The following is a 23694-nucleotide window of genomic DNA, read 5'->3' on the forward strand; positions in this document are numbered from 1 at the left end:
ACAGATATTTATCCAGATGTGTGTGTGGAAGCCTATTCAGGCCCATGTCTATGCTCATTTATAGCAGCTGATGATCTAGCTAGCAATATTCAGGTGCACAGGAGGCACAGACCTCTGGCCTGTCATGTGTCTGTGCAAGATTCATTACAGAAGAGACTGTTCTGTGGGGAGTGTGGTCTAGTGATTAGATCAGGGGACCAAGATTCATCCCTGGGTTTTGTTCTTTACTGTGGGCCTTTGCTCTTGGCTCCATGACCGGTTTGTGATCTTGGGAAAGTCACTTAACCTCTCTGCCCCGATTTACCAAACTCTAAAATGGGGATAAGATTTACCTACTCTGCAGGGGGTTCTTTTAAGTAGATTGAATCAGCATCACCACTTATGAAGCACTTGAGACACCCCGTCATAAAGTGCTACAGAAGTGCAAAGCATTATAACTGCTATTCTGACTGTGTTTTGTTCTCTATTTTTGAAAGACCCCTTTTTTTTTTTAACGATTCATTTAAATTATTTATTATTGAAAGACACCTTTTTTTTTTTAACGATTCATTTAAATTACTGAGGACTTGCTAACACTCTTAAAAGGCACTGGCTTACCCAATGACTGACTTGATACCTAGGGGCAGTAATTAGTAGGACAGATATTTAAATCAAATGACAACCCAAAGTCTTACCCCCACCGAAGTATTTATGCCCAGTACCAATCACTCATTACTTTGACCGTCTGTTTCCAAATGAAGTGATGACATGTGGTTATGCTTCTGAAAGTTAAAGTATGTGTGAGAACCTCAGCATGGAGGTAATGGGATGAAGGAAGTATGCCTTGAATGTTATTTAAACACAGTTATATGAAACAACATTGGAATCAAGATGTAGGGCTGAACTGCAACTTTGGTTTGCAATCTCGGGGTCAGATTTTCTGCTGGTACAAACAGGCAAAACTCCATAGAAATCAACCCCTTCACAGCAGCAAAGAAGTTGGTCATTGGAGTTATACTAAATGCAGGGCTGCTTCTGGAAGAAATAAAGAGCAGAGGTGGAAAAAAATAAAAGGTCTTCTATCATCTGTCTAACTAGCAGAGTGCAGCCTGTTTTGTTGGGGTGGGGAGCAGGGGGACGGCTTGCAATCAATCACAAGCCCTAGTCGTGGGGGGCACCCTTGGAGCGCCAGAGCAAGACAGGATGTGTTTTAGGAACTTCTCATTTTAGAAGAGCCCAATAAAAAGAGAGATCAGATCTCATCATAGAGATCAGAGCCCAATAAAAGTTTATTTTTATTAGCTATAACCATGGTCCTTTTGCTTACCGGTCAAACGGGTCAGGCCCCCACAGGACTAGGTGCTGTACTGTGCACTGTAAATTGTTTTGCCTGCACAGCGCAGGCACCAAATCGTCCTGGTCCCTGTTGATAAAGAACATTTTATCAATGACTGCGAGTAACAACTTGGCACAATCTTTGCCGCCAACGCCCTGGTCTGGCTCTACGGTGTATTCAAAGCTCTCTCGCCTTACACACTGCTTTGTGTGATGACACAAGCTTCAGCTTGTGCTACATAAATCTACTTTAGTTAGTTTGTAAGGTGCAGATCTATCCAGCCTTCTACCTGACTTCAGACTAACATGGCTAACTGCACTTCTTTGCCTTCTAGTGGTTCGTTTTTCCCCTATCCTGTACTTCCACGTGGGGTAAAGCCTGAAACACCTACTCTTCCAGCTGTAAGCAGGCCTAGCGTTTCTCCTTGCCTCCTCCCCTCCGACACGAATTTCCAGTGCAGACCTGATCCAAAGCTTTTGCAAGTGAATGGGAGTCTTTCCATTCTCAGTAGGCTTTGGATGGTGTCCGTGTGATACGTGAAGACATGGATACGTATGAAAAAAACCGCCACTAACAACACATGGAATTACAAATGTAAATGCCTCCGACAAAGTGTTTTCCCTAAGTTCAGAACAAAGATACTTTTCTTGGCCTCTACATACTGCCCAAATGTTACGGGTGGGATTTTAATAGTCCGGGGCTTTATGGAAATACTAGTTTAATAAGGAGCACAGGTTGTGCGCCAAGTGCTTACCTTCATCTCAAGGACTTCTAAACCTTCATATTAGACTCAAATAGCTTTATGGGAAGCCTTAGAGTATATCCATGTGGAGGCTGAAATACTGAAAGAGGAGAAAGCTGGGCAAACATGGAGCGAGCAAATTTTACCAGTAGGAATGTGACCTATAAAACTAAGCTTCAAGAACTGTATAAGAAAAATTAAAAGTCAAATGCCTGCACAGCACCTGGGGGTCTCTCTCCACTTCTGTTAATTTGTCCAAAGCCTAAGAACGTTTGCACTAAAATGATCCAGGGATTATGGCTCTCGTTAATATGGATTTAGCTTTCTAGGGCATCTTCTGGAGTTTAAGAGTCTGTGAGCCATACTTCATGTTGGAAATGATAAAATAATGGGACTCATTTTGAGGTGTCCTTAGGGAAGTCGAGCATGTCCAGATACTATCTTTCTCCTTGACTTTTTACAGAGTGACCAGATATGGACCCGAATCAGCACCCTAGATCCAAATTGCCCAAGTCTTCTCCGATCTAGATGTAGATCTAAATTTCTAAGTGTCCAAATATAAAATAATTGATTCACACGCCCTGGGATTTTAGAGGCAGTCCTGAAAAAAAAGACAGGCTTGGAACTAGTTTTTATGGATTCATCTCTAATAGGACTGACAATACCTGTATATAATCTGTGCAGAGGGTCAGAACAAGGCCTGTGCTCCATTTAAATCCCATTAAATCTTCGATGTATTATTCATTGACCCGTCAGGCCAGCTCAGGCAAACCTAGCTAATTCCCTTGGCTCTTGATGTTGAATGGCAATCAGTCTTCTAGGTTTGGAGAATAATACTGTCAGATATTTGTGTTTCCTTCAATCTAAGGGTTTGAAACAAATATGAAGGACCGCAGTTGCATTGGGGTATGCCAGTGTTCGGAGTTGGCACTGACTGTATGTAGCACAAATTGCTAGATTTAATTTCTCTAGAACTGGGGACAAATTCGAAAGTACGTCTGGTATCTTCATTCGCTAGCCCATTCAGTGCCTTTAGGTGTCTACAAACCAAATCTGCAGAAAGTGCATGTTGGGAAGTGGAAACATTTACAGGGAAGAGGAGAAAACACATCTTTTGTTATCCTTTTCAAGTGACCTTAACCAGAGATGGAGAGGAGATATATCTTAGAGAGCATCTGCTAGCTTTATAGGCAAAATCATTTGTGCCTGAAATTCTGCATGCCTCAACATTTGTGGGAGTAATTAGGAAAATGTCAATGCCTAATTACCTATTTGAAGTCACAGACCATTATGTTAGATGATGGATGTCTGTCGCATGTGCCTGAAAATGATAATTTCGGCAAAACTGCAGATGCAAACGATTTTGCGCTCGCCACCAGGGACCAGTGTTTAAGGCTGGATCCTCGTCTGAAGTCAGTGCGCATTCCAGATGAGGATCTGAATTTTAAAGGTTGTTTCGAAAATACAGCGCTATATTCAAAATGCTCTCTATGCCACTTCCGGGCAGTGAGGGGCAGTGCAATAACCTGATACAAACTCCTACAGTGTGCTACTGAATATTTCAGAGAGGGGAGAATTCGACTGGTCATCCGAACCCGTTTTTTGTCTTGTGGCGTTGTGCAAATCCCCGCGTCCTACGGATTGTGCGTTCAGGGCCCAAGGCTTGCCTTCTTCGTCCAGTAGCGTGGTCTTGTAAGGTTCAACGTATATCCTGCGGATGTTCTGCCTCGATTCCTCATACTTGCCTTTCCCGTCTTCTGGAAGGCTTGTCGTATGAAGTAAGAAAGTGCTCCGAGGCCCATCAGCGGGAAATTGCTGCTCTTGGGATAATTCGGTCGCTCTCATGAGATGCTGTGTGTACACCCCCTCGGAGAGCGACGCAGGCTGAGTCTCGCTGTGCACGCGCAGCCAGCGATGGTGCCGGCTGAAGTAGTTATAGTGCTGATGCTTCCCCAGCTTTTTTTTCCCCAAGAAGCTCAGAGCCTGCCTGGAGCCGGAAGTCTTCTCTGTGCTTTTTGACGTCAGCCCTGCTATCGTCAGACTGTTCATGTACTCCGTGCAATACTCAGCGTTAGCATCCAAGGCACTGCTCGCTTTCGGATCCTCTTTCAACGTCAGACAAGGCTTCATGTCGTGTACTTGGAGAACATCAGGTGCGCTACCACCCAGGCCACCGCCTACCTGCTGGGATATATCATGCGGGGAGGAATAAACTAAATCTAGTTCTCTGGGGCTCAATGCATCGCTGGAATCGTAGTCGCTGTCGGTTGGAAGAAACACTTCAGAGCAGCCTTCTTCATCCGAGCAGGGCTGGGAATCTGAAAACAGAACAGATTAGCTACTAACCGGACATGCACTTAGAAGAGCTGCTTAAATGCCATTAGCGTATATTCTTCTTAACTTGGAAGCAAAACGAATATTGGCCAAGCTTCTGGCAATATCTGTGTATTTCCTTTGTGGAATTTTCCACCCAGCCAGATGACAGTAGCACAGACAATAGCGGTGGTGGATTTATGGCTGGTAGAGGACAGCAAGAACTAGGAAGGGCAGACAGAATTTATGTGGTGAAAGGAGGACAGCAAAAGAGAAGCACTGGGGATGAGATGAAATTTGAAAATGACTCATTTTCTGTCATTTGATTTTCACTAAATATCATGGGGCTTGACATTTGAGACACAGAGAATCCTGTCATTGGAGTCATTCTGGTTTTACACCTACTTAACTGAGAGCAGGAGATGGCCTTGTGTATTTTTAATGGGAGTGGCAAAAAAAAAAAGTTTGACAGCAGGATGAACAAACTGCTTTTGTCTTTCTAGGGTTTAGAAGGCATGTCCAAATCCAAAATGGACCAATTGCACCCAGGGGTGAATGTGGTAATCAAAGTTCAGCCCAGCTATAGCACTGAAGTCATTGCAATTCTCCAACCATGGCAAAATACGGGCCAAACGCTACAGCTGATGTGGCGTATGTGCCATGGCACGTTTGATTCTCTAGTGTCCTTCACTATAGGTAGCCAGTTGTATCACATCAAAGCACATACAAACCGGGTATAAAATAATACCCATTACTCACTTTGCATTTGTATAAGCTACCACACACCATGGGGAATAACACATTAGTTCCACACAGGGGACAGAATATATTCTGAATTGCATGGTGTTAATGCCAAGTATCTCTACTGAAGTCAACAGGGCTATTCTGCATTTACATCACGTTATGAATAGCAGAAATTGGCCCAGAGACCGGGGGGGGGGGGGGGGGGGGGGGGGGTGTCGAATCATCACTGTATAATGGATTAAACTGACATATGCTTGTACAAAAGCCACAGTTTCCACTCAATTTCTTTGGGTTTTCTTTTAATCTAATAAGAGCAGATTTACGTGGTTTCCTTGGCTGTAGGAAAATGCCACTGAGGAGTTGAAATAAGTTATTACAACTGAAATGGTCATGGCAGTTGTTCAATGCAGCGTCTGTAGCTTTTGTTTCTACCATGTCATTAACTCATTGTTAATGACAACTCAGCAGAATGATGGTTTACTTTTTTTCCCCCAAAGTCCTTATCCTATTAAAAATATATATATATAAAAATCAGGTGCTTCTGCTTAATTTGCTTCCATTCTCTGTGCTGCAATCCTTTTCTTTCATCAGTTTAATTTTCCAGCTATTCAGAGAAGCAATAACAGACAATAAAACGGGTTTAACGTTTCACTTATTTGCTTAACTTTGTGTTCTGGAGGGTCCGTGTAGGACACGGGAGACAACGAGCTAGCCGAATGAATTAAGCCAAAGTGGACCCAATGGCTCTAAGAAGTCAGCTGTTCCATCAAACCAAAACTGAATGATCACAGGAAAGAATGAATGCAAAAACAGAGAACTGTCCAAAGGTGGAAGGAAAGGATGGCCAGGGGTCACCACGAAACACTTGGCTCCAGTCTTCTGCAATATTCTTTGGTGTCTCTAGGGAACACTGAGCTCTCACACAGAAGATACATTTTCAGCAAGCTCTTAGTACTTTTATTTCCCATTTTATGGCTCAAAAGATTGAATTTCTGTGGATGAAATTCATCCTTGCGCAGGCCAGCCTGGAGACCAGATCCTCAAAACAGGGATTATGATACCTAAAGATACCTACAGTGCTTGCTCTGTGCATAGGGATGCATATCACCTCCGACTGATTAGTGTTTTACAGTATGCAGTCATTAATTCAGTGTACAGTCTTCACCAAAGTCATTGCCTGAGGTCACAACTAAGTGACAGGATCTAGGACGTTATGCCTCCCAGTGCTGTGGTCCTTCCTACACCCACTCTGCCTCCTAAGCACAGCATGAAGTGAGCTGGCTAATGAATTCACTAATGAATACTGATCTTGGGTTTTAGGCATGGGATTCCTGGGGACAGGAGGCTGGGATATCATGGCACAGCAGACAGCTTCAGCATGCAAGGCAAATCAATAACTGCAAGTCGTTATGTCTGAATGGCTTCTAACTGCTCAACAACAGAACAACCGCTTGCCTAGCTGGCTGGCAAAACTAGTCTGAGACACATGGCTGGCTTGGTAACAATGACTATTAGGTAGTATCTTTATTGGCACAGGTATATGGGCTCTGAGAATAAGATCCCTCAGGGAAGGGAACATTTTAGGAGACCCGCTCTTCAGGAAGGGAAACAAGACCAGGCTGGGTCTCAGGAGCTCAGTAAAAGATTGTAATCTCGGCCTGTTCTATTTCTGCAACTCAAGAGGGAAACCTTAGCTAAACGAACGTGTAATGAAGCCTAAGATTAAAATTATACTAACTTTGCTGTTTTGGAGTAATATCCCCCATGTTTTGCTACACGCATCAAACGTTAGTTACTATCTCACTGGTTGCAAGCTCCTGAAGGTGTCCTTGATGGTGTCCTCTTAGACAAGGATGGAGCATCCCCACTCCAAGAGTGGGAGAACTGCAAAACTCTACATCAAGACAGAAGGGACATGGGTCTTCCCAACTGAGGAGATGTGTTTAGAGCAACGAGCGATGAGTTGGAAGAAAGGGTAAGTTTTGAATAAAACAGCCACCCCAAACCCCGGCAGATAACATCTGTGCACCCAACAGTTAGCTACTGCAGCTGGAATGCTGAATGGCGCTGAAGGACCCTAAGCACCAAGGTCATGTTGGATTTTTTAGGTTCATTTGAAAATCCCAATGTATATGTTAATTTTGCCTTGTCTGGTTGACTTCTTATGAGCAGAACAAATGAGGGATAGAGATCTCTGTTGCCCACTGAGAATCCATCCACTGACTTCAATGGGCACTGGCCTGGAGACCCAAAGTGAGGGGCATGAAAGCAGAGAAGACCATTTTGAAGCTGTTGGGGTGGGAAAGGCATTTTGTGGGGGGGGGCCTGACAAAGCAGTATGGTGGGAATGGGGGAAGGAGAGGAATGGGTGCCACTGGCACGGCGATGGAAGAGAGTGATTCTGCAGTGACTGGACGACTGTATTAGAAGGTTTCTATAGCTATAATTGCCATAATTTGTGATTATGCAATTTGACAGGCCGCTGCTGAAGGTAAGATTGGAGTCTACTGTCATCTGATACCTCCATGCTTCCTTTAAGCTTATTTTATTCAATGTTTGGCTTAAATTAAAGAAAGACAAAACCAATTACAACCAGAAGAATTACCAAAACACCTCAATCAGCCTGGAGATAATATCACTGATGAGCTCCCAGTGTAAAATGTGGAGTTCAGTGGGTTATCCTGATTTTCTACTTTGTTTCCCTGAGCAAACTGAAACAACAGGGGGAAAAAAAAATCTCATTCCTTACCACTCAAAGCTTTTCTCCTCTGGCTCCTAAGTTCTGGTGATGGTGGTGGTGATGGAAGACAGTCTAGATGGGATGATGTTGAACTTATCTTCTTCTGAATCTGTTCTTCTGAAAGGTCCACAAGTTTCATGATGGGAAATCCAGCTGCTGGCTGCTTGTACCTGGCATACTGCAGCGCTTCAGTGATCCATCGCATTTCACGCCAGATCTCATCAATTTGCTTCAGAGGAAAAAGAAGAAAAAAAAAAAAAGGGGGGGAGAGAGTGGTAAAATGCTGCAAATTGCCCCATATTGGAGGTAATCGTTTTGGCTTCCTTTGAAAGCCTACTGAAATGGTTTTTTTATGTATTTATTTTTAAGCCAAAGCTTTGAGAGGCATAGAATTGCTGCTTGTCCAAATCTGCTATAAAACTACTACAACTGATGGAGCATAGATGAGAAACAGGGAAGTCCAGCTCCAACCCAACCTTTAAGGCATATCCCTCTAGCCAACATTCAAGGTCTGGCCTTTCCTTAGGGTCAGATTTATTTCTAACCCAGGATGCCTGTTCATTACTTGAGGCAGCTTAAGGGGTTTTAAAAGTTGGTTTTATTCTGCAGTGAAATAAAACCAAGACTCTTTGAACATTTTTGTCACAGGGGTATGTCACAGCGCTTAATCTGATTTTTCAAGCAAAACCTGAGCTGTTCAATTGAGGAAGTAACTCTGCACGTGTTTGTGCTGAGGGTTAGGGCGCCCGCCTGGCCTGGCGGGGAGACAGACTCAAGTTTCTATTCAGAGCAGAGTTTTTCATCCTAGATTGTTCTGAATCAGACAGAACGAGCACTTGAAAGTAAGACTCCCACATCCCTGCCCACCGCAGTAAGTGCCAGTCACTCTGTCCCCCTTTGGCATTACTATGCCAACTGAAATCAGTGGGTGTTGTATAGGTGCACTCAAAAGGGTCCCTTTAAAGTGACGCTTCCCAAAAGCTGTGAGCTTTCTCCCTGGATCTTGGATACACTCTACTTATATTTCTTTTATAAGATTATAACAAATGTCCATTGCAGTCAATGGAAAGACTCCTAATTTCAAAGGGCTCGGGGGATCAGGTCTATAATTGGTAATGTGGGTAACAACATAGTGGGTAAAGAGTTTGAAGCAATATGTTTGCACTTTAGATCCCTGCTTTACAAAGAATGGCCTTGATTCAGCTCTCAGTTGCCCCAGTGGTCTATTGAAATAGATGAAGTTAAGTGGTACAAAATGAGAGAATTAGGCTTGCTGTTTTATGAAATTATGGTCCAGAGCCACACAAAGAGCAACACACTAGAGAATTAATTCCTCTGTGCATCCACAGAGAAGGAGTAACACAGACAACAGGCTTTTACCCTTCTCCATTTGCTGGGCTAAGGGATCTCAGCATTGACCTGCAAGGCCCAGCTCCAGGACTGACTAAGAAGCAGTTCAGGTTTTCCCCCCCATTTAACCCTGGCCTTTTCAGCCGAGACGGCTGTCCAGGGGTTAACTAGCACGGTGGCAATATTCTGGGAGCTGGACCAAGTCCGCTGACATATTTCTCCAGAAGCACTAAGCAGATATTAGACCTTATTTATTTATTGTTTTGGTTGCTCTGAAAGACAAAACACCCATCTCAAACTCTAGTATACCGGTTCATTATTCATAAAGGGAAAGCTGTAAAACTGCACTGGATCAATAACCCTAAATCCCTCGCTTTATCTTCCCGTAAGCATTTTTAGTCTGCACCCATTTCATTAAGACTAATGGGAATTGGGTCTGTACTGAGCCCTAGTTCCATGCATGACACCCTGGCCCGTGGCAGCATGTTTAAACCGATGGCAGGATGACTTTAAGTGTCTGTCAAAGCAAGACATGGGCCTTACTGTGGATCATGAGAGTCTTTTGATAATAGCATTCAAGGGTTATCTTTAATCAGTTCAAATGTTTTGAAGACTAAGTGGATGGCATTGCAGCTGGTTCAAGGGATGTAACAGTGGGTACAATACCCCCCGATGCAGTACCCTTCTCTCAGATCTCTCTGGAAAACCACATCGCTGCATCCTTTTAGCATAGGCTCCTGTTCACAAGGCAAGACCGAGCACTAAGGAATACCTCCAAAAATACTTATATCAATTATCCTCAAGTCAAAGTAGTCAGACGCAACAGTAAGGTTAAGGACAATGGCAGGAGAAGGGTTCAAGTGTAAAGGGTCTAAAGTAAAATAACTTTCATTGAACTGGCAGTTGGTGACCATGCAGAAGTGAGCAGTATCCGGGTGTGCGGGGTGTGGGAAACAGAGGTGCAGTGCAGAAATCAAGTTAGTAGGAGGCTACAGTTTATAGTGCCTGTCTTCCAGCACATTCACAGAGTTCATTTTACACTCATTTTGTCTTGGTGCAAATGACTGCAGAAGAGGCAGGACAATGAACCATCAGATCCTTTATCACACTCATAGAATTTGGCACACAGACTCCCTCCACGACAGCTGCAGCCTCTTACCCTAATTAGGATTCACAAGGGCAGTATGAAATATGCACAGTGAAAATCACAGGGGCAATACTGCAGCTCCTCTCCAAACTGCATGTGGAAGGATTAATTTCTTTATTAAAAAGCATATCCTATTGCTTTTCTCTCTGATGCCATTGTAAGGCATCTCCCAGGATAACGGACCAGTCATATTTAATGAACTGGGCTTCTTTTTCATCTTTAGAGTATTTGAAGTTTTTCACTGTATACATAATAACTCAGCTGCAATTTCAGCATCGGCACTCGAGTACACGTTTGCCTTTTCATTCTGTCTAACATGCGGGTTAGGACTCCAAGTACCTTATCTACTATTTTATTTTTACTCTTGCTTGCCCTCCAACTCCTTTTCAGAACAGCATGTATATAGGCTCCTTTGCTCTTTACAACGTTTGGTTTGTGTAGTGACTTCAACACTGTTTTAGATCTGGGATCACACAAATGCTCTTGCGGTTTTGTGGTTGCCACTGAAGGCTGCGCCATGTGGCGGGCTGAGAGGTTTTTTTGCCAATAGGTAGAATACAGATGGTTTTCATTTGAGAGGAAACCTGACAAGGCTAATACACTGTCACAATCATTCAGTACAAAACCCTGAGGTTTGAAATACTCTCCTGTGTTTTCCTGAGAATTCGATTAGGAATTGAAACACCCCAGAGGTGTAATACCTATGTCTATAATGCCCATGCAATTAATATACATCTGTTTTTTTTCTTGCACGAAGGGTGAAAGTCACCCAGAAGCCCTCAGGCACTAGGATTCATATGGCTGATGCAGTGCGGGGTTGAGGGGGAACAACTGAGGCAGAAGCACAATAGGACGTGCCGCCATGCAAGGCCCCATAGCAACTCCAAGGAGTCAAGGCAAAGGGGGATCTGGGTACAGGGCAAGGGACAGCAGAAACACAGCCAACAGGTATGCACATATATGTGCCTGCAACAAAAGCCCTTCAAAGAAGGTCAAACAGTAATCTCGGCCCCTCTTTTAATTAGCGTCGGCCCCAAAAGAAGATCATAAAGGCTGTATAGATTATTTGTGCCCTAGGTAGATTCAGTGCAAAACCAGCACTGTGCTGAGGTTGCACCCTGGTAGAATTAATGACCAAATGGTTTGCAAGAGCCAAGCCCGACATAAAAGAGCCCCTGATGGCTAACCTGCCCCTGCTTTCTTCTTTGGGATGTCACTGGAGAAGACTCTATCCAGATCATTTTCATTGCCAATAATCTCTAGATACAGCATAAGCTATTGCCAGAACTTTTCATTTTCTTTTTGTCTTTGCAACCTGGCAGTGAAAAAAAGAAAAAGCATCCTCTGAAAGAGAGAGCAGCCACGCTGCAAATTCAGGCTTGCTGCCCGCATGAAAGAGAGAACTCTTAGAACCAGAACTCGGACATTTTCTTGATAACATTTTAGTGCAACCATCACTTGATTTTTATCCATATTTTTCTCGCTTTCTTTTTTTTCCTCTCCCTGTTTTTTTGTGAGGTTTTTTTTTTTTTTTTTGTGGTAAAAGCAACAAACCAAAGGAATCATGTTGTGGGGCTGGATTTCATAAAAACAAAATTGTACGTCTGACACAAGTGGTCTTTTAATAATGTTGTGAATAATTGTCCATTGAGTTTCCATACAGCTCCATGCCACTTTTGAGAAACATCTTAAAAAGTCTCCTTGAACTAGTCAGAAACAGACTGTTACCTGTATATAGTCTAACACTTGCTGGTGTCTTTGTTTGGCTGCAGCGACTTCACTGTCTGAAATTGCTTCCCTTAGGGACTGCTGGGTTTTCAGAGAGTCCAGCTCTATGACAGCAGAAAGGCGGCAATACAGACTAATAAATTTCTCCTTGTAACAGCAAAAATGAACTGTGAAAAGGGCAGAGCAAAAAAAGAAATAGTGTTATAGTCTGGTCCTGAAATGCTGAAATCTTTCTTTCTCAACACCAGTTCTAATTAACCGTACGTATTAAAACCCTTGATAGAATATGTTCAGGCAGAAATAAGTGACAAGGGCTGGATTCCCTTTTTTCATACTCTGGTATAACCGCACTGACATCCCATATAGTCTGACAAATGGCTCCTGTTTGGGGATCTACCTCTGTTGGCTGTCTCCAGACTCCGCATTTCCCTGGCACGCATGGTGTGCTACACAGCCGCGGGCTTGCTTTCACGACAAAGTTAGTTTGAGCTGGACCTCAAGTTGTTGGTCCCATCCACAGATCAACACCCTCAATTCAAGGTGGCCAGCCCAAGAGCAGACAGGCTGAATCAGCATCTCGACAGGTGTTAACAAGACAAGTTCCCCCCATTGAGAGAGAATTCAAGGAGCGGCTCAGGAGCCGTGCCACGGAGAGGTGACGTGGCAGCGAGGGGGTTTTCCTGCAGTGTGGCCACCCTCGCTTCAGCTGGGCTACGCAAGGGCCCTAATTCACGTGCAGTAAAGACAGTTGAGAAAATGCCAGTCTGAGTGGATTAAGCTTTTCATATGTCCTTCACTACATATCATCTTCTGCCTGCTTATGCAAAGAGAGAGAAGGGAACCCAGAATTAAAGCTTCACTTAGTGAAGATTTGATACTACCCTTGGGGGCTGCCTACACTGCAATCTGCATTATTCAAGCGGACTTTAATAGATATTAGGGCCTGGAAGGGACCTCTTGAGATCATCAGGTCCAGCTGCCCCACGCTTGGGGTCAGATGACCCCAGCAAGGTGAGCGTCCAGGTGTTTTTTTGAAGATCTCCAGAGTCGGTGATTGTACCACTTCTGCGGGGACTATATTCCAGTCCCTGGCTACTCGAGTTGTAAGGAAGTTTTTTCTTATGTCTAATCTAAAGTGGTCTTCTAGCAATTTATGACCGTTAGTCCTACTCTTCCCCTGGGGAGCCTTGATGAGGGCTCAATGGAGGCCTTGATGAGGGCCCAATGGAGGCAGTCTACCCACAGCAGCACAGAGCGTCGGGTAGGCTGATTTACCCTGCTTTTCAAAGCTAGGCTGCTCATGGGGGTCTATACACCACATTGCAGTCTGAAGCATAAGCCTGCCCTAAAACTTGATGAAGAAGACCAGACATTAAAACACCATCATGTTCCCATTCACTGACACAGTCTTGGGCACAGGTTTGTCATGGCTCTGAGTGGCAGCTGACTTGCTAATGCTGGTACCGGTCCGTGCTTTAGTCTGGGTTATTAACTATGTACCAAGGTAGCTTACCACATTTTAGGGGTCTTTGCACCCAATCCAAAACATGGACATAGAAATAAAAGAGGGCATCTCATGTAACATGATAGTCAAAATAGAAATTAAGCCATAAAAACTTTGCTATCCCAACAAAGACCGAATCTGAGTGAAGGGACCCCAAAGACGTGAGAGCAGAAAGAGAAACTTATGCTCAGCTTTCCGCTCTTACACCTTGGTCATGCAGAGATCTAGTCTGAATAGTGTGTGGTCTTCCATAGATATGCCATATGTGGTGCACTCTTGAGTGAATTACAGCCGCGGTTTCAGCTTCAGTGCTGGAGTTTCTAGCCTTTGTGGTTTTAAGTCAGACCCTTTAATGTTACTTTAACAAATGTTGCTTCAACATAGTCTTTTGTGGTTAGGCAATTATGCATTTGGTAGCCGCCAGCTAATGGGGAATGGAAGCTTCTAATACTTTAGATGTGAATCACAGCCATTTTATAGAACATTGGGGATACAGAAGTAATAAATCAGATAGAAAATGTCACCTGTGCATGGCCATAGGACTGCTTATTTTATTCCAAATGTAGAGCTCAGCTCTCAGTACTGTTCCTTCTGCCTCACTCCAGCTCCCAGGAGCCCAACTGTGCAGAGCGGGGTGGGCACAGACTGCCAGATTAGATATTGCCCTTGTCCTGCTGCCTGCAGCAAAGTGCACTGTCTACATTTCCCCATCCATTCCCATGGCCAGTGCCTAGGCTTTTTTCATCCTCATCCATCTATGCTGTGCCAGATTTTCTCCTGCCTTAGGCCACAGTGCAATTTAAGAAGCATCTGAAACCTGTGGCTGAATTCTTCATTCCTCCATTTCTGCATCACAAGTGGCATTAAATGTCATCTCAGGACTTCAAATGGTTGGACTCTTACCCATTGCCTCCTGCTAGTCTCTCCTTTGTACGCAGCCGGATTGAAAAACATGATCCTAATTCACGTTCACTACATGCTTTTAATGAATGCAGAAACTGAGCCATAGCTCACCACCATTTTCTACTGTGCAACTAAGTGCACTCTTACATCTCCACCTTTGAGAGTGCCAACATGCAAATCTATGTGACCCACTGAAACGCAGGAGAGCTGATCAAGTGCAGGACACCCGTGGCCCAGCGAGCATTGGGCCACGAGCTGCGCTGCACATTTCCGATGGAAAATAAATGCTGTTTGTAGAGATGTGTTCTCGTGGTGTGAATCGCATAAATCAGGCCAGCAATCCGTGACAGGTTAATGGGGAGAAGGAGGTCTGCAGACTGCAGCCTGGTTTTGGTGCTTCACGCAGGGGGGAAAAAAAGCACCCTTAAAAGCAAGGGATATATTTAAAACTATCCTGATCTGCGGTGTACAGTGTCAGGTACAAGGTGTTCCATCTTTTGCAATCAGGCTTCTCACCTGGGCCCCTGGCAGGTTTGGGAATGGGGGTCTTTGCCTCGGCAACTGCACAGAGCCACATCTCGGCTACCAGGCATTTCATTCACATAAGGTCTGTTCTCACCACCAAACTTGCATCTCGTGCTGCCTTCCCTTTTCATCGCTGAACACAAGGCACCATCTCCCCAGCCCAGCAAATAGTAGTTTTCCTCCACAGCCCCCCAGACTCTCCTCCTCAGCAAACACAGCTAAAGCACGGCTTGGACGAGCACCTGGCTGGGGTCGTCTGACCCCAGCGCTCTTTCCTGCCCAGGACTCGATGATCTACCGAGGTCCCTTCCGACCCTAAAATCTATGAAATCTATCTAAGGGGAGAAAGAGGGAACAAACAGGGCCCCTGCCTCCCTGGCTGTGTACAATATGTCAGGCTCAGCAGCTTCCCCTCTTCTCCTGTCCCAGCCCTATGAAAAGCACTGGGAGCTCCTTCTGGTCCCTCCTAGATCCTTCTCTTGGGGTAAAGCGGGGACAGAGACCTCAGGGGCTGTGCAAGCACATCTACCTCTTCACTTCCCCATTAGCCAGGCGGGAGCTCGTGCTCCTGCAAATGCCACTCCAGCCAGCAGTGGAGCAGGAAAGCTGGACTGGTTGCCACGCAGTTACAGGTGAGAGTCACTGTCCAGTGCCTTCAGTATACAGTGATATTAGTCTCATAGCACTAAGAAGTTTACTGCATTTTGGGCCTGGCACTTCTGCAGGATGTAAAGCAAACAGCTGCCTGTAATCTGGGAAATTTAGCCCCGTACTTCCACAAAGCTCCCATGGAGTGGGACCGTCTATAAGTAAAAAGCTGCACTGGTTCTTCAACATAAAACCACCAGCTCTTTGCCTTGACCTTTTCCAAGATGATGCAAATCCTACTTCAGAATAAAGACTTTTTAAAATTTTAACACATCTGTTTTCATCAGGTCAACCTTGGCATCGAATGGGCCATATTCTCCTTTTAAAGAACATCGTCCTGCATAACACGTGAAGGCATGTGTTTGATAACTATGCTCCTCGCTCTATGCTTTGCATGGCAATAATGGTGGCTACAGCAGAAACGCCAGTCGCTTTGCTCCCTCTGTAACTTGTACACAGTTCTCGGGAGCGTTGCTGCCAAAGCGATCATGTGATTTATTGACTCTCCACTGGGACAAGAGGGAAAACAGATACAACTTTGTGATTTTATTATAAGGAGGCTGGGTTAATATTTCGAGGTAAAGCAAGCTACTATACCGAGTTCAAACATCTGAAGAGGGAGGTTAAGAAATCCTGAGTGTGGGGTGTAAGGATTATTCTGTCCTGGGGCAGTGCAGACGTCGTCTGAGGCGGGGAGCAGGAGAAGAAAGGAGACATTGTGACCCAGTTCCAACACCTCCTGTGTATACAGACGGAAGTGCTTAGCCTACAGAGGGACACGCGCAGGGAAAGGAACGGGAGAGAATTACAACATGGCACTTATACAAACAACACTCCCAATGATATAAAACATTAAAGAAAATTTGCACGACATCAAGCTCCGAATTTTTATAAAACATAAATATTAGGGGGCTTAAATGCGGGTTAATGTCACTACATAAAATACAGATTTAAAGCTGCAATGTTCCACATTAAAAAAACCAACGCGTGCACACATAAACAACCCCCGCCCCCCGAAAACAACATTTATGTTTCTTATTAGGCAGAAAATGATCACATGCCATGCGCTTTTCAAGATTATGATTGTATAATTATGTGAAAACATGAAAATGGATTCAATTAAAAACCTTTAAGATTCAATTTAGAGTCGGTTAAGAGAAATATGCAGCTTTCCCCCAACAGGGCACTGAAAAGATTTAACAAGTGCTGCAGCAAGAGAAAAGGCACATGTAGTGGGTGGCTACAGGCTTTTCTGTAACCACGATGTAAAGCGTGGTCTTTGCTCTGCAATTGTCTGGATCGTGACTTGGCTTCCAAGGTACTGCTGCAGTCAAAGTAAGGGCTGCAAATAATATTTCCCAAGTACTTGGGGTGAATCTAAAATTAAGGTCCCTAATTCAGAAATAAGGTCCTGATGACATTACATGTTTAATTTTCAAGGATGTGCTTATGCATGTCATGGGTTGGTGGTGGACTTAAGCCTGGGTTTAAGGGCATGGTTTTTTTGCCTCCCTACCTACCATCTGACACCTCCAGGGAAGGAATCCGACCTGATCAACACATCAAAGAGCTACTCAACACAGCTCACAAAGACACTGTCATGGACCCAGAGGGACAGACTTCCATCATCAGCTCCCTCTGTGCAAAAATGAAGTTTATTTCTGACCTATGGGGACTTTTTACCATCTTGTGCCATCTACACTTTTCCCAGAGCCTGACGAAGAGACTTTGATTCCCGAAAGCTTGCAGAAAAGGACAATTTTCTTGCCATTTTCCAGTTGGTCTAATAAAAGGTAGCATTTTGGAACCAAGAGTTCTGGTTTTTTGTACGTCTGGTTGAGTCAGCAGGACCCCACAATTTTTAACTGAAGTGACTTGGCGCGAAGGCTGCTAATCTAACCCTGAGCATTAGCATGGAGCCCTGCATTGAATGCCCCTGACATCAGTGCGGCTGGCAACGTGTCAGCATACAAACAGTGCCTTGCATGGCTCTTACTTGGATCCTGCCTGGGCAGAGCAAGACTGCACTGGTAGATTTTACATCTGAGCCAGGCCTAAGCACAACTCTTCAAAATGAAGCAAGTTTCACTGAAAACGGGGAACGTGGTTCTCATTTGCCATGGGGCCATGCTACACCTCTTGAGCAGTGTAAACAGGATTTGCAAGGAGTGCAAGGCTGATTCACCGCTTCTTTTAGCCCCCTCGAAACTGAAACAGCAGCGGGAGGGTATGGACGTCTGATCCACGTGAGTTATCAGACTGCTGGGACTTACCCTGGAACGTGGCGGCTATGTGTGCATGCAGTTACCCGGTGCTAAGTGAGCAGCTTCCCCTGCAACGGATCTCTTCCCATGGGCTAAGTGAGGGCACACAAATAATTACTTGCTCGGCAGCAAGTTCTCAGCCTCTCTGAACTCACTTAAATTTGATCGTTTGCTCATAAACTCCGAGGGCCTTCCTGTGACATCCTGGCCCCATGAAAGTCAATAGGAATTTTGCTGTTGACTTCAGCGGAGCTGGGATTTCACAGACACTGCAGGGAAGCTGGAACCTGCTCCCACCTACCATGTCCTTGGTCAGGTGACGGAGGACTGTAGTCTTCAGGACTTTCAGTCTGGAAGACGAGCTACATTTGCAGAAGCACTAACTTTGCACAGGGTGGGAGAGGATTAATAGAGAGTTTCACACTGGAGTGGGTGTTTTCAACAGGCCACCTTATCTGCACTTCCAGGGCCGGCAGGTGCCAGGGTTTGCAGGAACATGCAAATACCTACTGGTCTTGGCTGGGGAAAAGTGCTTCCAAACTACCTGATGTGCATGAAAAAGGGTTTCTATACATGTAAGTCTGGATGCCTATTCAATAGCTGCCCGTGTGAACAGTTTTATTCCTATACCTTCATAAATCCAGAAAAAGAGTCTTTCCTGAAGGAGCTCTTCCCATCATACAAAGTAGCCTTAACTAAACTTCCCTTGCTTTTCTTTTACAACAATAACAATGAATCCCTTGTAGAAATATATAGGTTTTTAGCTTTCGTACAATTTCCCAAGCAGCAGCTTTTTAAAAAAAAAGTGATAAATACCACCAAGCATAATACCTGGTGTAGAGGTAGATTGATCTGTTTAAGGAGTGCTTTCACTGCCATCTGGAGCTCATAGAAGAACAATTGAGTAGGGCAGTCTGATGCATGATCCATACTTTCCACAGATTCTGAGCCAGAAAAGGTTTGGATCCATTCCCACTCATCTCTGTATGTTGAGTCAAGTTAAAATTAGAAATAAAACAAAAGTTCAGTGCGCAAGGAAGAATTTTACTGTACGTGCATTTGGGATCTGCTGATAGTTTTCTGCTGATCTTCATATAGTAAAATGTTCTAAAATTATTCAGTCCTGGTCGTTTGTAGTTAAACATCCAATTTTGAAAAGCATCCTATTTAATTGCTCTAACACGTACATCAAGCTGAGCATTCTTGCTAGCATCTGAGAATCAACACATTTCCCTTTGAAGTATTTCAGTAAGCCTTTCCCCGCCAAACATGCACTCCAGTCTGCACCTTCTACTACCTTGTTAAAAGCAAATACTGGATGGACTGTAGTGGTATACAATGATGATTTCAATTTTATCTCTGCCTCCTGTCCTCCCCCTCTCTGGTTAGATTTCAACCCTAGATCCGATAAGCACAGGAATTTTCAAACCCAGGGTCTAGTTTTCCATCTCTGACAGCAGCCAGATGCTTCAGAGGAAGGTGCACAAAAACCTCACAATAGGAGGGATAGTAGATGTGAGGATAACCTACCCTTACATAAAGGGCTGGTCCTAATCCTTAGTAGTTAGAGGTTGCTTTAAACCCTGAAGCATGAGGTTTTATATTGCTTCCAAAATTGTTGTTAGCCTTTACTACTATGCTCTGGATATTTCTGCTATCCACATAAATATCCAGCTGCCCTCTGAACTGCACCATATTCTCGGCTGGTTGATGGAATCACATGAAATTAAGAAAAGAAAAGAAAATACACTGCCCCATGCACGAGATCTTGGCAGTCTCAACCGGAAAAAGCAAAACCCCATACCATCCCAAAGCATGGCAGTTCCAGAGCAGATAGCATTGGTTTGAGCATGAGCTTTCAGTCTTCATGTAGCTGATATATTTTTTTAGGGACAGAAAGAGGCTAGATACAATGAAGGTATCACTGTGCAGAGGGTTCAGTCTCCTGTAAGCCTACATAACACACACACAGGGCCTGATCCAGTGCCTCTGGCAAGTCAGTAGAAAAACTGTCACTGAACTCACCGGGTGCTGGACTACATCCGTGGGCATGGATAGCTTAGTTGCTCTGGAGAACCCTTGCACTGAATGCAGACTCCCTAGATCATGGTGTTAGGGCTTGAGGGATATCCTTTGGAAGTGGATGGCATTTCTGACCTGTGTGGGCTTTGGATGAAGCCCCGAGTGTATTGGAGGGATGGACATGAACACATGCACATTTGAAACCAGTAATGATCTCATTAGTACATAGCTTGCACTAAACTGTGATGATAATATACTAGATCAGCCAACAGCAGATTGACTGGGGTTACACGGTTATGGCAGAGAGGAGAATTTGACCCTTTGTTGGAATGAGTAGACTGCCAACCTGGCAGACTGTTGATAAGCAATGTGCAGTACAGTTCAGAAATAAGTAAATAACAGACTCCAAGGGCTTGATCCTACAAGGCGCTAAAGTCCCTGGTCCTGATCCAGAAGATCATGTAAACGCATGCTTACTTTTAAGCACACGAGTCGTTCTGCTGACGTTGATGCTTTGGTGCTCAAATGCCTCTACAGTTCACAGCCAGGTGTCTCAATGCCTTGCAGGATGTCAGTCTCTGAGTTCATGTTTTACCTATTTAATTCTGTACAATTCTTGACAACACTATTATGATGATAAGTATTAACATTTAATCATCTGCATCTTCCGGTTCTATTTATACTGTGGATTTCACACTGGGTTCCCACACAAACAGAAGTGGTTCACACACTTGGGATTAAAATTATTTCAAGTCAAGCAACTGCTTCAGGCTTACTAAAAAAAAAAAAAAAAAAGGCACTTACTTGGAAACGTTGCTGTTGTCTCGTATTTTAACATGACACAGGATGTTGGGCAGCTTTTGCAGGACAAGAACTTTGATTTGATCGACAGAGCTGCAGAGTTTAAGGTAACCCAGGTACAAGCCGGGAGGGAGGCGCTGCTGACTTCTTTTGTGATAGGAAAGTGTGTCCTGTTTGAAGAGAGACATAAAAATCTGATTTTTTTTTGTCCTGCACAAGGAGAAGGGTCTGGAATAAAAAAGCAACTAATGGCTTTTACAGCAGGCCAATTCAGCAAAGCAAATCCCTCTTCGGGGTGGAGTTGTTCTCCTTGATGCACCAGGGGCAACTGGTCCATGAGGTCAAGCACACATGTAATTGTTTCACTGGATGAGATGCTGAGAGAGCTCCACCGCTTGGAAACAACCGTCCTTTGAAACAACTATTCACCTGATACAAGAAGTAGGTTGCAGTGTTGAGACTGTGTTTGCTGGTCTGGGCTCTGGGTAAAGCGTCTAGGGAACTTGTTCTACATGGTTCTCTGTGTGCATCAGTAATGAAGGACGTAACGTTTAGCAGAAAACAAAATTTACTGTCAAGTGACTGGCTGCATTTTCAATACAATGGTCTTTGTCATCAGAAAGAGCTTAGAAAGAATTGGCACCGAGGGTCCGTGTACTGAAGCCATGAGACATTTACTGGGCTATTTATAGCTTTCCCCAAAGACTGTTTTTATAAATGAAGTTGACTGCCATCCGGAGTAATGTGTGCCTTTGCAACGGGTGAGGATTAAGCCACCTGGCTTTATGCCTTCACCCTTGGAACCATCAAATTATCTGCCAGTGCTATGCTTGGCTCTCACCGGTGCAATTAGATCCTCAGTTTCACAAGCACTTCATGAACAAAATACCCACTTGACGATTAAACAAGTAACACAAGAAAGGGTGGGCATTAGATAGGAATGTGTAAGCCATTAGGGCAAAAAAAATTTCCACTAGGATCTCTGTGGAAACCTGATCAGACTTGTATTTGGGGTTTCCTAATATAAAACTTCTGCCCAGATTGGGATTTTTCTGCACCTATAACACATTTTAAAGCCGTAAGTCTAGTGTAGGCCAGGTATATTTTATTACCCTTTGGAAATCTTTTAACTTACCCCAAACTCTAACCTGATTACCTGTCAGTTTCTGGTACCTGACAGCAGAGAAGAAAGTGATGCTAATTAGCCACAGTAGTCAATATTTAATTGAACTAACGAGAGAGGCAAGGCAATGACTTGATTTGAAGTATTTCTAATGACTCTTGTGATCTGTTAGGTTTAGAGATCAGAGATATTTTGAGATGCACCCTACTGTCAGAAACTTCTATTGATTTTGATCTGATTTATGTGCATAATGCAATAGAAGGATGAATCTCTAATAGACGTGATTCTGCCCAGTGCCGAGAACTCCCCAAATCCCACTGATGTGGGATAAGAATTGAGTGTGCTAGGCACCCTCCAGGATTAAGCCCATTATTCCAACATCAATCCAGCCTAGAAGCCCGAGAAGAATTTAACCTGAAAACTAATGGGAGGATGGGTCAGGAATGAATTTAGGAGGGACTGATGGCAGGGGAAATTGAGAACTCTTAGCTCCTTATAGCAACAGCCATTAAGTGAGGTTGTCAGATTTCAAAAGCAAACATGGTTTTCACAGTCAAAGTAGAAACTACTTATAGAGTGCAGAATATAATAGGTGCCCCTGTGGGCACCTGGGGCTATCCTAGATAATTTAATGGAACATTGTGTTTTTTGCTATACGCTTCTACAGCTAGGCTCCAAAAACCAATGGAAAAACGTATCATTCTCTAGCAGGTCTTTAAAGTCTAGATGTTCTATAGATTTTTATTCATACTAAAGGCCCAACCCAATGCCCACTGAAGGCAATGGATGCCTTTACTCTCAGTGGGAGCCTGGCCATTGATTTTAATGGGCCCTGGATAAGGGCCTAATTCTAAAGAACTTTTCCATAAAGCAATGCTCAGTCATAGGCTTTTAAAAATTTAACAGCATAAAGTATGTGAAGCAAAGTGCTACCTGGATCGTTATGAGCAAGATGTCTAGTGCCGTTGGCTCCTCTGGAGTTGAAAGGGATTTCCTCTGGCTTTGCAGCTTGGATATCTGCATCCATTTGCCATTAAAAAACGAATAGAGAGTCTCCACTTCTCGTATTGTAACTATCAGGATATTGCCGTGTCTGTCTTTGATCGGTTCGTAATAAACTCTGCCCAAGTTGTGAGTTCCCAACAAATTCTAGAAAACAAATGGATCACACAAAGGGCAATATTAACCATCTTATGTGAGCAGAGTGGCATTTTCCAGAGCACTGAATGGAAACTTTGCTCTGTTCCCATCACAGCCAGCCTGAACTTTGCCCTGGCTTTACTGGGGGCTGAGTTCAGTCAATGCATAGGGTGGCTGTTTTTTTTTAATTCCCACCCTCTCTCCACTTCACTCAGTGCAATGCAGCAGGGAATTGTGCCCTGGTTGTGTCTGCAAGCTGCATGGAGAATCTGGGGAGCAGACCACTTGCTGGTGTAAATGGAGGTTAGTGGCAAAGACTAGCCCGATGATTAGGAGCCAAATGTCTTCTTGAAGGACCAAACAGCAGTGTCACTGGCTTGTACAACCTGGAACAGAATTTCCTTCTAAATGCAACAAGTCATGTGGCTATCAGGTAGGAAGTTCAAAAGCATTCAGTGCTAGTCTCAATGCCGTCCCATTAGCGTCAATGGAGCTATGTTGGTTTATGCTAGATGTAGATCTAGATATGCCTCTTAACCTGGCTAGATCCCAACATGAAATGCAACAGGTGTCAAAGATGCAAAGGGAGAGGCCCAAAAGGTGGAATTTTCATGTTGGAAACTTAAGTTTCTGTCACAGAGCACGGAGGTGCCCTGCTCCAGGAGAGGGGAAACTGCCAGGGAAA

At 44.1% G+C, this 23694-nt stretch overlaps 1 protein-coding gene across 1 annotated transcript in view; it reads right to left on the reverse strand.

Moving 5' to 3' along the window:
* Positions 1 to 524: 524 nt before the first annotated feature.
* Positions 525 to 23694, reverse strand: part of ANKFN1 (ankyrin repeat and fibronectin type III domain containing 1) — a 99769-nt gene continuing 76599 nt past the window's right edge. Inside the window, exons 12-19 of the mRNA XM_025196230.1 lie at positions 22803 to 23018; positions 20750 to 20916; positions 18755 to 18905; positions 16257 to 16425; positions 12080 to 12246; positions 7864 to 8083; positions 3653 to 4375; positions 525 to 1402 (exon numbers count right to left, since the gene is read on the reverse strand). Of these exons, the coding sequence (XP_025052015.1) occupies positions 1335 to 1402; positions 3653 to 4375; positions 7864 to 8083; positions 12080 to 12246; positions 16257 to 16425; positions 18755 to 18905; positions 20750 to 20916; positions 22803 to 23018 (1881 nt within the window). The 3' untranslated portion in view covers positions 525 to 1334. The remainder of the gene's footprint in view (positions 1403 to 3652; positions 4376 to 7863; positions 8084 to 12079; positions 12247 to 16256; positions 16426 to 18754; positions 18906 to 20749; positions 20917 to 22802; positions 23019 to 23694) is intronic.

Source organism: Alligator sinensis, unplaced genomic scaffold (genome assembly GCF_000455745.1).
Source record: "Alligator sinensis unplaced genomic scaffold, ASM45574v1 scaffold282_2, whole genome shotgun sequence".
Taxonomy (NCBI): domain Eukaryota; kingdom Metazoa; phylum Chordata; order Crocodylia; family Alligatoridae; genus Alligator; species Alligator sinensis.